Source organism: Ahaetulla prasina, chromosome 1, assembly GCF_028640845.1.
Source record: "Ahaetulla prasina isolate Xishuangbanna chromosome 1, ASM2864084v1, whole genome shotgun sequence".
In the NCBI taxonomy this organism is placed as follows: Eukaryota; Metazoa; Chordata; class Lepidosauria; order Squamata; family Colubridae; genus Ahaetulla; species Ahaetulla prasina.
Window position 1 is genome coordinate 258,809,451 of NC_080539.1, and position 14,624 is coordinate 258,824,074.

General features: G+C 38.1%; 1 protein-coding gene across 5 annotated transcripts in view; it reads right to left on the reverse strand.

Moving 5' to 3' along the window:
- Window positions 1-1,188: 1,188 nt before the first annotated feature.
- Window positions 1,189-14,624, reverse strand: part of SIGIRR (single Ig and TIR domain containing) — a 49,222-nt gene continuing 35,786 nt past the window's right edge. For 4 of the 5 annotated variants that reach the window (XM_058156344.1, XM_058156335.1, XM_058156363.1 and 1 more), the window contains 2 exons: window positions 8,138-8,312; window positions 1,189-2,565 (listed from right to left, as the gene is read on the reverse strand). In XM_058156344.1, coding sequence (XP_058012327.1) covers window positions 2,372-2,565; window positions 8,138-8,312 — 369 coding nt within the window. In that variant the 3' untranslated portion in view covers window positions 1,189-2,371. Of the gene's footprint in view, window positions 2,566-5,267; window positions 5,378-8,137; window positions 8,313-14,624 lie in introns of all 5 variants that reach the window. The other variant, XR_009152022.1, reaches the window with a different exon arrangement.

The following is a 14,624-nucleotide window of genomic DNA, read 5'->3' on the forward strand; positions in this document are numbered from 1 at the left end:
AGGACCCCAGCTTAGTCGAAACTTACAGACCGATCTCTCTTTGCTGCGTCACCTGCAAAATCATGGAATCAATCATCAACCAATCCATTACCTCACACTTAGAAACTAACAACCTACTTGCCAATAAACAATCTGGTTTCAGGAAAAAATTATCATGTAACTTACAACTTCTCCACTGTAAAAACATATGGACTTCAAATCTAGATCAAGGCAAATCAATAGATGCAATCTACATAGACTTCTGCAAAGCTTTTGACTCAGTAGTACACGATAAACTTCTCCTAAAACTAATATCCTATGGCATCTCAGGACCCCTTCACAAATGGATATCTGCTTTTCTGTCTAACAGACAACAAGTGGTCAAAATTGGCAATGCTTTATCAAATCCTGTTCCTGTCAAGAGTGGCGTTCCTCAAGGCAGCGTCCTTGGACCAACACTCTTTATACTATACATTAATGATCTTTGTGACCATATCTCAAGTAATTGTGTTCTCTTTGCTGACGATGTCAAACTATTTAACACCACAGACAATACTTCTATCATTCAAAACGACCTTGATCATCTAACCGCTTGGTCTAAAAATTGGCAGCTCCAAATTTCAACCAGCAAATGCTCAGTCTTACATATAGGAAAAAAGAACCCAAACACTAAGTACATACTAGATGGACATTACCTTACAGACGACCCCATCTCGTTAAAGACCTTGGAGTTTTCATGTCAAATGATCTAAGTGCCAAAGCCCACTGCAACTACATAGCAAAAAAAGCTCTAAGAGTTGTAAACCTAATCTTGCGTAGCTTCTTTTCCAAAAACACCACACTACTAACCAGAGCATATAAAACATTTGCTAGACCAATTCTAGAATACAGCTCACCTGTTTGGAACCCTCACCACATCTCTGACATCAATACAATTGAACGTGTCCAGAAATATTTTACAAGAAGAGTTCTCCATTCCTCTGAAAACAATAAAATACCTTATCCCACCAGACTTGAAATCCTAGGCTTAGAAAACTTGGAACTCCGTCGCCTTCGACAAGACCTAAGTTTAACTCACAGAATCATCTATTGTAATGTCCTTCCTGTCAAAGACTACTTCAGCTTTAATTGCAATAATACTAGAGCAACTAATAGATTTAAACTTAATGTCAACCGCTTTAATCTAGATTGCAGAAAATATGACTTCTGTAACAGAATCATCAGTGCTTGGAATACTTTACCTGACTCTGTGGTCTCTTCTCATAATCCTAAAAGCTTTAACCAAAAACTTTCTACTATTGACCTCACCCCATTCCTAAGAGGACCATAAGGGGCGTGCATAAGCGCACAAACGTGCCTACCGTTCCTGTCCTATTGTTTTTCTTTTCTTCTTCCTATATATATATATGCTTATACCTCCTTATATTTACTCATATAAGTGTTTATATACTCTATAATCTTTTTGTATGATACCTACATATATTGTGGTGACAAAATAAAATAAATAAAATAAATAAAATAAAACTCCCAGCAAAGCTGGCTGAGGAACTCTGGGACTTGAAGTCCACCAGTCTTAAAGGGACCAAGGTTGGAGACCCCCGATATAAAGAATAAATAGCAATAGTATTCTATCAGCTGGGAATAAAAATCAATGCAAGCCTGCATTCATTGGTGCTAACATATACTAAGGTGCATTTTCAAATTTACATGGAAATAAGTACAAGTGAGTGCTTTGTTATTTTCTTCCAGAGAAAATCAAAGCTCTTTTTCATATAGAAACCTGCCATTCTTTTCATTTTTCTAGCAAGAAGGAGTCTCAGATCTCCTTAGTGTTTATATTTCCCTTTATAATTCCAATTACAGTAATAACATTTACCTATTAACGTTCACTTCTCACCTATCAACACCTGCCTGGAGATGTTAGCAGGAACTGAAAAGCTTGCCAAGCCTGTCGCTTAGATAAATCCCAGCATTGTAATCTGATGCAAGATAATCATCTGAAACTGTATGGCACTATTGTGTATAAGATAACCAGATGTTCTCCAAAATCTTGCATCCCCTCCAATGGCGATTGCTTATAGAATCATGTAGAAGGTTCAGAGGCCATTTTATACAATTGCCCTGTTTAATCCAGTGCCCAAAAGAAGGATGCCAAGCCTCTGCTGTTTTATTTCTATCTCCTGAAGTCTTGGCTACTCATAGTTTTGTGTCATCTGAACATTTCTTTCACTGCTATCCTTTATCTAAGTTAGGGAAAGACATGTTGAATAGTATTAAGAGCAGGTCAGAGTTCTGTAGTATTTCATGGACAGTTCTGGATTAAAGAGATTAATCAAGGAAATACCATGCTTATAAAAAAATTATCATTTCCACAGGAATATCTTAGCAAGCCTTATATATCATCTTCTGTCACTAGGCAGTAAAAGTCTGTCCTTGCATCATAGTTGCGAGATCCCAGGTCAGAAATGTCGATCTCATTCTTCTGGTTTTCCTCAAGCCGTACCTCTTCCATTGCTCCGAGACATGGACCATCAGGATCAATCTTAACAGGTGGTGGTAGACCTTTGATAATTGGTCTCCGGATTACTGCAGGACAGAAAAGAAGTGATAATGGGATAATGTTTTCAAATGTTCACCCATGACTAGTTACTTTGAAGTAACAGAGCACATTATAATTCCTACAAAATATTCCGAGTGAAGCTATATCTAATTCCATTGAACCCATTCAATACCATTTTAAATAGCTTACTTTCCAGCAAATTATACATTGTTCTGGATCTAATATTTCTGCAAAATGCTATTAAGTCAGCCTAATAATTAAATTATATGGAATCCAAGAAATCTATGACTGGGGGAAAATTCTACTGGAGGAAATGAATTAAAATTATTTGTGATCAATACTTCAATCAAAGCTTGAACCCTGTGAGAGAACTCCAATTACAGAACTCTAAGATTAAATTCAGGTTCAACCCAATAAAAAATTATCTTGTGCAAAATAATAGCAATAGCTTTTAAGATTTATATACTACTCCATGGTGCTTTAGAACACTCCCTGAGTGGTTTACAAATGTCAGCATATTGCCCCCAACAATTTACCAATCACAGAAGGATGAAAGGCTGAGTCAACCTTAAGCCGGTCAGGATCAAGCTCCTGGCAGTGGACAGAGTTTGCCTGCAATACTGCATTCTAACCACTGTGCCACCAGTGTGCTTAAATATATATAAACTTATTTATTTTTAACTTTGATTAAACATTTATTCATCTACATTTTACACAAAGACATCACATCAGATGGTGCGCTGAGTCAATTAACAGAGCTAAGGACAATTTGAATGGCTCTTAGCCTTCATGTTCCAATAACAACAAGATACTACATTGCTCTCTCTCCTTTCCCAAAGCCATTTTGATTCCTCTTGTCTACATTGCTCGCCTTCATATATATTTACAGATTTTGCAAGGATATACTGTTCAAGAGAAAATTAGAAGTAAAAGTGGGTAAAAGTGCAAATATAATTCAGCCTGTTCTATTTCCTTTCCTTTCCTTAGTTCCTAAACATTGTCTGACTCAACAAGAGCAGCACACAGATTGGATGTTTCCAGTCTATCCTCAGAAATTAAAAAAAAATTTCTCTTGAGATCTAATTTTTATTTAATTATATCCGATACATAAATCCATTGTGATATTAATGCCATTCCATAGTTACTTCATTTTGTACACAAATATGATGACTCATCATGTTTGGCAATAGTATGAATCATACAACTCTTTCCACTGCAGAATTCTTCTTTAGCATGAATTGCTCAGTAATATTAGGAGCATTGATGGCTAGCATTCAGCAGGTGACATGCTAAAAGCAAGACAATCTGTGGACACTTGCCCTGTAGTACAGACAGGCTCATTATCTTTTCTTATCAATGATTTGTTGGTTGTATGATTATCAGACCACACTGCCAAGCAATCTTTGGATATAAAAAATAGACAATTTATTTTGATTATATTTTGCATAAATTTTACAAATGTTGACTGCAATCAGGACTTATTATTTCATTCTGTATTTGTATTTGTATTTCCTTTTTTATTTCTGACGCTTTGGTTGGGGAAAAGACAAAACAAACCAAATTATAATTCCTAAGAGATAATTCTCATGCAAGTTAGAGAGTAAGAAGACTTAAGCATTCAAAGATGCTGTTGTACAAATGAGAGCTTCCAATAAGCTGCAGGCCAATACTGTGACATGAACAATCCTTATTCATGATAGTGAACATAGCCCCTTTGCAAAATAAGACAACTACCGCTGTCACAATTACAAGGGAAGCCCAGCCAAGCTCCTGAGCTGCTTTTATTTTTTCCAACAATTAAAATCAGAGAGCATAAGTGAGCTTGGTTTTGTGCTGCCAGATGCTGGTAAATCTTTTATGAACACTAAACTTATTTTGCTCCTGTTGCTAAAATTAAAATGTATTGCCTTGCATGCACAGCCTGTATTAGCAAATCCCCAATGCCAGGACTGGTTCATTAAATCTTCTGGATTTAATGAATGCGCACAGAGGTATTTTCCTACCATTGATCTAATGTGCACCCCAAGGCCTAAATGCCTAAAAAAGGAATAATATGAAGTAGCTACAATATCTCCAGGCTTCAGACTCTTCAGAATAGAAGCAGAGCTATTCAATGGCTACTTTGCCACAATGGCAGGGATGTGTTCCAACAAGCAACTGTGAAGAACAGATTAAAATGGCAGTATTGCAAGTTGATGGAAACCCAGGGAACTTCTATGTTATTTTGAATGAGTTTAAATCTCCAGAGCCAGACAGATCACATCTAGGGTACTCAAGGAATCAGGTGATAATCTGACCAAAGCATTATAAATTATATTTGAAAAATCCTGAAGAGGGATCAAATGTCAGATGACTGATAGAGAACAACTATTGTTCTCCTCTCCCGCCCCACCAAAAAAAAGGGTGGGGGAGAAGGAGCCAGGAACTACAGATCCCTCAATCTGACAATATTTGGACAAATCCGAGAGAAGATCATAAGAGCAATCCCTAAGTACCTTGAAAACACTGAAATAATTACCAGTGGACAGCACATATTTGCCAGAAACAAAAAGAATTAATTTTATCATATTTTCTTTTAAATTGGATAGCCTGCTGAGTAGAATGTGGGAAAGTTGTAGAGGAATATGTCTAGATTTCAACAAAACATCCAACAAAATGCCACGTGACATTCTGAGCAGTAAATTAGTGAAATAAAAACTGAATGGCATAAGAATAAGTGGAGGCATACCTGTCTCAGAAATTGCAATCAAAGACTGCTCATCAAGCTGGAGAGTCCTTAAGGATAAGAGTCCTTACCAACTGGATCAAGGTGGGTACCATAAAATTCAGCCTAAGATCCTTTATAATACAATATTTCTGTTAATGACTTGGATCAAGAAGTGGCAGGAATGTTTATCAAATTTGCATATGAGAGAAAATTAGTTAGGGCAGCAAGATGGTGATATCACATTGCAAAGTATCTGGACGTGTTAAAGGAGTGAGCTGAATATAAGCAAGTGAAAGATGCATATGCAAAGTTCTTGGTTTAGAGAGTAGAAATCAAGGATGCAAATATGTGATGGGATACCTCACTTAACAAGTGAGATATCCCATCTTTGAAAAAGGAATTAAAACAAAAAACCATTTTAAACTGCATGAGTCAGTCACATAATCTGGCTGGGAAAATAGTAAATGCAATTTTACTTATAACAACAGAAGCAGAGTTTCCAAATCAGGGGACCTATATAAAGAGAATCTTCTAGACTGCTCTTAGTTTTTGTTCAAATTGTGGGAAGTAATTGTTCTATATTTTATCCTGCTTTGGTCAGATCCCACTTCAAGTAAACTACTGTTGTGGACACCTTCTGGTTTTAAGAAGGGGTCAAACAAACTGGACACGGTATAGAGAAGGGCAGTTAGGATGATCAAGAAAATTTAAATTGAATGGAAAGAAGTCAAGAATGTTATGCAGAAGAATATATATCAGTAAGAGCCAATTATCCAGAGAGATTCAACTTTACTGCATATGTTTGACTGAGGCTACACAGAAATCTGTTAAGCATGCTTTAATTTGGATTCCTGCACTGAGAAGGTAGTGGGCTTGATGGCCTAAATATCCCTATTCTGATTCATGCTTTTTATTGCTTTCTTTTTTCAGTTTTGATATATTGGCATATATATGACACAGGAAGTTAGAATGTAACTTAATGAAAAGATTATATGCCACCCTCCCATATTGCTATATTAAAATAAATTTATCACAATAATTAAAATGCAATCTCCATCTATCTACAGTATATACCACTAGGCAATTTATGGTTACTGCAAATTGTTTTATGGAGACTCCTGTCTTGCTTGCTGATCAGTATTTAATATGAATTTATAAACACGTATGGATTAATTAGCATGCAGTAAACTGGGCCACACAGTATGCTAAGGAGGTTCACTGGCTGTAATACTTTTTGACTTTTACACAGATTGAGGCCAGAGGTGCTTGGGCAAAGCAGGGCTGGTTAAACTGATGCCACTATACATCAGCCACCGTTAGGTCATTTGGAAGTCACAGAAACAGCAAACAATGGCACTGAGTGGGGTAATCAATCAAAACATGTTAAAATATTAGGCGAACATGTCCTAATATAAATATCATGAAAGTTAAGCTACTTTAATTAGGGTGATTTAAACCTAACTATGCAAACTTGGACTGGAAGAAGAGAATTTCTGAGTTAAAATTCTCAAGGGGCACATACTTTTTCACTTGTGTCCACCGTAACTTGTGGCTCCACTGTAACTTCTGACTAGGTTTTATCTTTTGTGAACGAATGAAAAAAAAATCTGTTTATTAGGAGCAAAATGGAAACCAGTGGAAACAGCACCAATAGGAATCACTTTCAACTTTCTTTCAACTTTCAACTTTCTTTCAACTTTCAACTTTCTTCCCAAAATCCCCAAAGCTTTAACCAACTATTTTACTTTAACCAACTATCTACTATTGACCTCACACCATTCCTAAGAGGTCTGTAAGGGGCGTGCACAAGAGCACCAGCGTGCCTACCGTTCCTGTCCTAATGTTCCCTTTGATTGTATACAATTTCATATAGTTATTACATACTTATGGTTATATATATGCTTATATGTCATATAGTTATTTCATGCTTATGCTTATATATAAGGTTGTGACAAAATAAAATAAATAAATAAAAATAAATAAACTTTTTGCAACCCTTTGCAAAAAGCCTCATTGGCTCCCTTGGACATTCGTCATCTTGAACACGCATGGTCTTTTTCAGAGCACGAGAACTTACCCCAAATTAAGTGCAATCAAGAATATACAGCTACTTTTTAGCAATGTGCAAAATAGAAGGCTAATACCAGACAAGCCAAGAAAGCTTCTTTAGCCAAAATGTTACCTTCATCTAGAGCAGAAGTCTCCAACCTTGACAACTTTAAGACTTGTGTACTTCAACTCCCAGAGTTCTCCCAGAATTCTGGGAGTTGAAGTCCACAAGTCTTAAAGTTGCCAAGGTTGGAGACCCCTGATCTAGAGAAGCCAAAAGGTCTACCTACTCATTTAGGAGAAGAAACTTGGCTGGCTTCACTCGTTTAGCTCGTACCATTTCTCTGCAACTGCTTTCGCCAGCATATGAGTCTTCGATTCCTAAAGCTATCTCACTCTTTCTGCCATTTCCAGTCAAGAAATTACTTCTCTGCTTAGTATAAACAGTTGACTAAGTGAGTGAGGGTCTGTCTTTTCCATAGACAGTGTCGCTTATATGGCAATCTGCTCAAAATGATGGATTTAGCCAGACTGCTGAACTCATTTAGGTCTCTTGTCAAAACCTTATGTCTTGACCCATTAATGCTATTGTTTATGGTTGCCTTTTGATACTTTGGCAATTCCATTTTTTCCCCTTTTCAAGCATTAGCTCCAATTGTCAAGCCTTTTCATAGAATAATTAAAAAAAGGAAAAAAAAGTAAATCCCCAGCAGAATCGGTATGATTAACATCAATTATGTCTCGTTGATATTTGCGCTAGAGAACTGTGCCCCAGAAAGGCTTGCTTCAGAGGCATTCTGTTAAGAAACAGCGACAAAACTAATATGATATTGTGTTATTACCAATGTCTCCTTCAGGGTGAGAGTCCCCCTGGAATTCTGGATAGTTGCTATGGAGAATCAGCATCGGATCCTTGTCTTCCTGGAGATAGGTTTGAGGATCCCCCCTGAGGCCTTGATAAGATACTTTCCGTGGCAAGGAGAGGCACAACTCCTTCCAGAAATCCGATGCAATTGCCTAGAAGCAGGGGATGGGGGGGGGAGGAAAAAACCCAGATTTGTTATATGCTCACCCTCATAAGTAGTCTTTCCAGCAATATATCACAAAAACCTGACTAGAAACTGTGCCTGGCTTCCAAAGAACTGAACAAGGGAGATAAAAAGCCTGTTACTGGGAATAGTTCTCTTGAGCAATATCTACATTCAACTTTGTTTCATCTCTGAGATGAAACATCCTGCAAAACAAGAGAAGAGTGGTGTTAGCAGCCAAACCTACTTTCTCTTTAACCTACAATTTTAATACAATTGTATATTCTATATATGTGTGTATGCGCTTTAAGCCAGCTTTCCCTTCATCGTTGCAAAGAAAAAGCATAAGAATATGTGGATATATCAAGTGATGTCTCAAAAACTGTAGGGAGATCAAGCAGACAGCAGCTTTGCAAAAACATTTTTCCCTACCCTGTTATTTCTGGACAATCTGACTTTCTTGCGATGAATGCGATGACTTAGAAAAATCTCCATCATTCCATTTTCTGCCAGCTATGTCCCTGCCAAATAATTCCAGTTCTACAAGCATAATAAAATTTTATGCAACGAGTGACTTCATGCGATTATATAAGATTATAATAGTGTTTGGGTAACATTGATTGCAATTGTGGAGGAGGAAGTGAAATTGAAACACTGTGATGTGTATACTATACATATCACTTCTCAGTTGACCGGCAAAACTAATAGAATAGAATAGAATTTTTATTGGCCAAGTGTGATTGGACACACAAGGAATTTGTCTTGGTGCATATGCTCTCAGTGTACATAAAAGAAAAGATATGTTCATCAAGATACAACATTTACAACACAATTGATGGTCAGTATATCAATATAAATCATAAGGATTGCCAGCAACAAGTTATAGTCATACAGTCATAATGGAAAGAGATTGGTGATGGGAACTATGAGACGATTAATAGTAGTGCAGATTCAGTAAATAGTCTGACAGTGTTGAGGGAATTATTTGTTTAGCAGAGTGATGGCCTTCGGGGAAAAACTGTTCTTGTGTCTAGTTGTTCTGGTGTGCAGTGCTCTATAGCGTCGTTTTGAGGGTAGGAGTTGAAACAGTTTATATCCAGGATGCGAGGGGTCTGTAAATATTTTCACGGCCCTCTTCGTGATTCGTGCAGTATACAGGTCCTCAATGGAAGGCAGGTTGGTAGCAATTATTTTTTCTGCAGTTCTAATTATCCTCTGAAGTCTGTGTCTTTCTTGTTGGGTTGCAGAACCGAACCAGACAGTTACAGAGGTGCAAATGACAGACTCAATAATTCCTCTGTAGAATAGAAGCTCTTGCCAACTTTACTATATTTTCAGACACAAGGAGTCATCAGACACCTTCCTGGATGGGGTCCTTCCTTTGTCTTTTTCATTATGTACTTCAGTGTCACTGACTTCCTGCTGCCCCTTCCTTGAAAAGGAGTGGGGTGAATTGAGACACAAAGAACATTGCTTATAGCTGTCATTGGCTGAGGCAAAGGGAAACTACATCAATGAGTGACCACGCTATACAAACTTATAGGACAAATGTACACATACATAGGAGACATGACAATATCGCAGCGTCTCAGGTTACGGAATGTTTTTCCTGTATGAATGCCCCATATATTTCTAGAGTTCTCATTCTAAACAAGGCAGAGGTGGTGCCAGATTCTCCATCTCTCCTGCTCTTTCCATCTCTTGTCCCTGTGCAGGGTATTATTTTGCATTATATCCAGCCAGGTCTCTTCACCTCCTACTCATCAATAATGTCTGCCTCTCTTTGGGAAAGGTAAGATGATCCCACCTATTCAAGATATTTGGGGGGAAATACCTTTCTTCAATCGGTGCATGGTACTTTTAGGATGAAAAATCCCATTACTGATCAAGAAAATGTTCTTAGATTATCTAATGAAGGTTAAGAACACAACAGCCTTTTCTGGGTATGACAAAACATCCATCTTTCAAAAATCTAGGAATAAACAATCGCAAAATACATTTGTTCACTGGATATTAGCAGCACTTCTATATCTCAAAGATGTCACTGTACTACGCGATAGTTTATAATATGGTTAGCAGCAAGGATTTCAGCTGTCTAATCATTTAGGCTGAAGACATTCTTAAGGAAGAACATAAGCAACGATATTAATAGGTTTCATAACTTTGTGTGCACACACATCCCATCTAACCAAAGTCTTGCTGTGCTGCTTCATCATGGGGAGTGGGGAGTATTGTTCCTGGGAAGGATAAGTGAAAATGTTGAGAATACATGCCAAGAGTACATATATTCCTAGCAGGGTCATCCAAGGCATGAAGGTCATCTCAGCTGCCCAACAAAAGCAAGCAGGGACTATATTGGGTAGCACCAATATAGGAAGATGCTGGAGGCAGAAGATCATTTGAGTGATAATGGCAAAAGGCATCAATTCATACAGCACAGGAGATACAGGTAGTTCTCAGGTTACAATGGCAACTGGAACTGAAATTTCCATTGCTAAATGATGTAGTCATAAAGCATGATATTAAGTGACCACAATGTTTAGCAATGACAATCCAGCAACCCCTGTTCTAACCCCAGAAGCATGTGGGTTGTTAAGCAAAAGGAGACAGGAGTCCCAGGCAAGGAGTGGTGGTGGGGATGTTAAGGGTGCCATGAGCCTGCAATAGGGATGCAAGCAGGCCAGCAAGAGCAGTTAGTGAGCCAGTGAGGGCTACAGGCTGGTGCTAATGAGTGTGGGTGCTGTAGACAGAAGCATCTTATGGAACGTAAGTGGGGGGGTGCTCCTAGGACCCTTGAGATCTCATACTCCATAGTTGCGCTTTTGGGGAGAAAAAGTAGCCCTATAATCATGGGACACTGCAACCACTATAAGTGCAAGCTGGTTGCCAAACACCCAAATTGTGATCACATGGCTGCAGGGATGCTGCAACAGTCAGAACTTTAAGGACTGTCGTAAGTACCACTCATTTGCTGTATTGTCACTGAATGAGTGGTTGTAATCTTAAAACTACTTATAATAAACCACTCCTATATTTTTTTCAAGAAAGCCACATGGATAGAAAATATAAAAGGATTGACAATATAGTGCTGGCTGATGGGCCTCTCAGGTCAGGTGACACTCAACATGCTACTTAAGGAAACATTGGAAGTTTTTTTGGTGTACCCTGTTTCCCCCAAAATAAGACATTCCCTGATAATAAGCCCAATTGGGCTTTTGAGTGCATAGCAATAAGGCCAAATGCTTATTTCAGGGTTCAAAAAAATATAAGACAGGGTCTTATTTTCGGGAAAACACAGTAGTAATGATGTTACATGATTAGATTTAAGACTCAAATGTAATTGCTGATGTTGAAACACGGGAAAAAATCCAAAGCTGCAAAGGCAAAATTACAGTGAGAACATGGAATGTAAGAAACATGAACATGCGAAAGCTCAAACACAATGAAAGATTAAAAAAACTACAAAATGACATATTAGTTATCACCAAATTGAGATTGCTGATTGGGATTGGACACTTTCAGTTAGAAAATCACACTGCTTATTAGGAGAATGAATGGAATGACATTGCTTTTATAATCAGGAAGCATATAGCACACAAACAGTGCCTGGCTACAAGGCAATCAATGGCCAAATAATACCAATTTGGCTTCATGGACACTCCTTTAATATAACAATCATCCAAGCTGATGTTCCAAACACTGATACAGAAAAAGAGAAGGTTGATGAGTTTTAGATCAAGTTCAATTTAAAATTGTCAGAACATGCATGCAAACTTGTGATTAGAGACTGGAATGCCAAAATTGGAGACATTACAAAGAAAAAATGTAGTTGGAGTGTATAACTTAGGAAACCAAAATGAAGCCGGAATCCAACTTATCAGTGTCAGTGATGCCAATGATTTCTTCATAGCTAACACTGCTTTCAAATAACTCAAATGATGCCTACATAAATGGACATCACCAGCAGATGTGCATAAAATCAAATTGACTATATTATTACTAAAGTAAGATGGAAGAGCTAAATTATAGCATCAAAGATATGGCCATATGGCAAACTGGTCATGGTCAGGTTCCAAGTTAAGCTAAAGAAGAAGAAAGCCAGCCAGTTTTCACAGTATGTTCTTGAACACGTACCAACCATTTGCAAGGAGAAGATCCAAAATCACTTTGAAATCCTGAATCTCATTGACAGAGAATAGAATAGAATAGAATAGAATTTTATTGGCCAAGTGTGATTGGACACACAAGGAATTTGTCTTGGTGCATATGCTCTCAGTGTACATAAAAGAAAAGAAAAGATACGTTCATCAAGGTACAACATTTACAACACAATTGATGATCAATATATCGATATAAATCATAAGGATTGCCAGCAACAAGTTATAGTCATACAGTCATAAGTGGAAAGAGATTGGTGATGGGAACTATGAAACGATTAATAGTAGTGCAGATTCAGTAAATAGTCTGACAGTGTTGAGGGAATTATTTGTTTAGCAGAGTGATGGCCTTCGGGAAAAAACTGTTCTTGTGTCTAGTTGTTCTGGTGTGCAGTGCTCTATAGCGTCGTTTTGAGGGTAGGAGTTGAAACAGTTTATGTCCAGGATGCGAGGGATCTGCAAATATTTTCACGGCCCTCTTCTTGATTCGTGCAGTATACAGGTCCTCAATGGAAGGCAAGTTGGTAGCAATTATTTTTTCTGCAGTTCTAATTATCCTCTGAAGTCTGTGTCTTTCTTGTTGGGTTGCAGAACCGAACCAGACAGTTATAGAGGTGCAAATGACAGACTCAGTAATTCCTCTGTAGAACTGGATCAGCAGCTCCTTGGGCAGTTTGAGCTTACTGAGTTGGCGCAGAAAGAACATTCTTTGTTGTCCTTTTTAATGATGTTTTGATGTTAGCTGTCCATTTGAGATCTTGCGATATGATAGAACCCAGAAATTTGAAGGTTTCTACTGTTGATACTGTGTTGTCAAGTATTGTGAGAGGTGGAAGTATGGAAGGGTTTTTCCTAAAGTCTACCACCATTTCTACGGTTTTGAGTGTGTTCAGTTCCAGATTGTTTTGGTTGCACCACAAGGCTAGTCGTTCGACCTCTCGTCTATATGCGCATTCGTCATTGTCTCGAATGAGACCAATCACTGTTGTGTCATCTGCGAACTTCAGTAGCTTAACAAATGGATCATTGGAGATGAAGTCATTGGTATACAGAGAGAAGAGAAGTGGGGAGAGCACACAGCCTTGGGGCGCCCCTGTGCTAATTGTACAGGTATTTGATGTGATCTTGCTTAGCTTCACCTGCTGCTTCCTGTTTGTTAGGAAGCTTGTGATCCACTTACAAGTCTGTTCCGGTACCTGTAGCTGGTTTAGCTTAGTTAGAAGAATGTCTGGAATGATGGTATTGAATGCTGAACTAAAGTCTACAAAAAGGACCCTTGCATAGGTCTTTGGAGACTCAAGATGTTGTAGGATGTAGTGCAGAGCCATATTAACAGCATCATCTGTTGATCTATTTGCTCGGTATGCAAATTGCAAGGGGTCTAAAAGCGGATTCGTGATGGTTTTCAGGTAGGAAAGCACTAGCCTTTCAAAGGTTTTCATGACTACAGATGTTAGAGCAACTGGTCTGTAGTCATTCAGTTCCTTGATGGTGGGCTTCTTCGGCACTGGGATGATGGTAGAGCGTTTGAAGCAAGAAGGAACATAGCACATCTCTAGTGATTTATTGAAAATATGGGTGAAGATGGGGCACAATTGGTCAGCACAGACTTTTAAGCAAGAAGGGGTTATCTTGTCTGGGCCTGGCGCTTTTCCTGGCTTTTGTCTGTGAAATAGGTCCTGCACTTCCTTTTCTGAGAACCAGAAGAACTATGGAAGGAACTCAAACAAGTTGTTAAGGATGAGTGTGAAAAGAGAACAGCCAAAGATGAAACAGAAGAAAGCAAACTGGATGCCAGAACAAACCAGGAAAATGTCAATAAGAGAAGAGAAGCCAAAGCCAAGATAGACAAAAATCTCAGAAAGGAACATAATAGTTTCAGAGAGATTTTAGAAGAAAGAAGAAACAACATTGCAACAATAAGTAGAACCACCAATCTTACAATTGACAATGAAAACATTGAAGTGGTAGATAGCTATTGCTTTTCAGAATCAACCATCAACAGTAAGGGAACTTTCAAGATAAGCACTTCGCAGAGCAGCCATGAAGACCTTGGAAAAGATATTCAAATGCTGTGATGTGCCTATACTTAAAAAGATGAGAATTGTGCAAACTATGGCATGCTCTGGAACCCTCTATGCAAA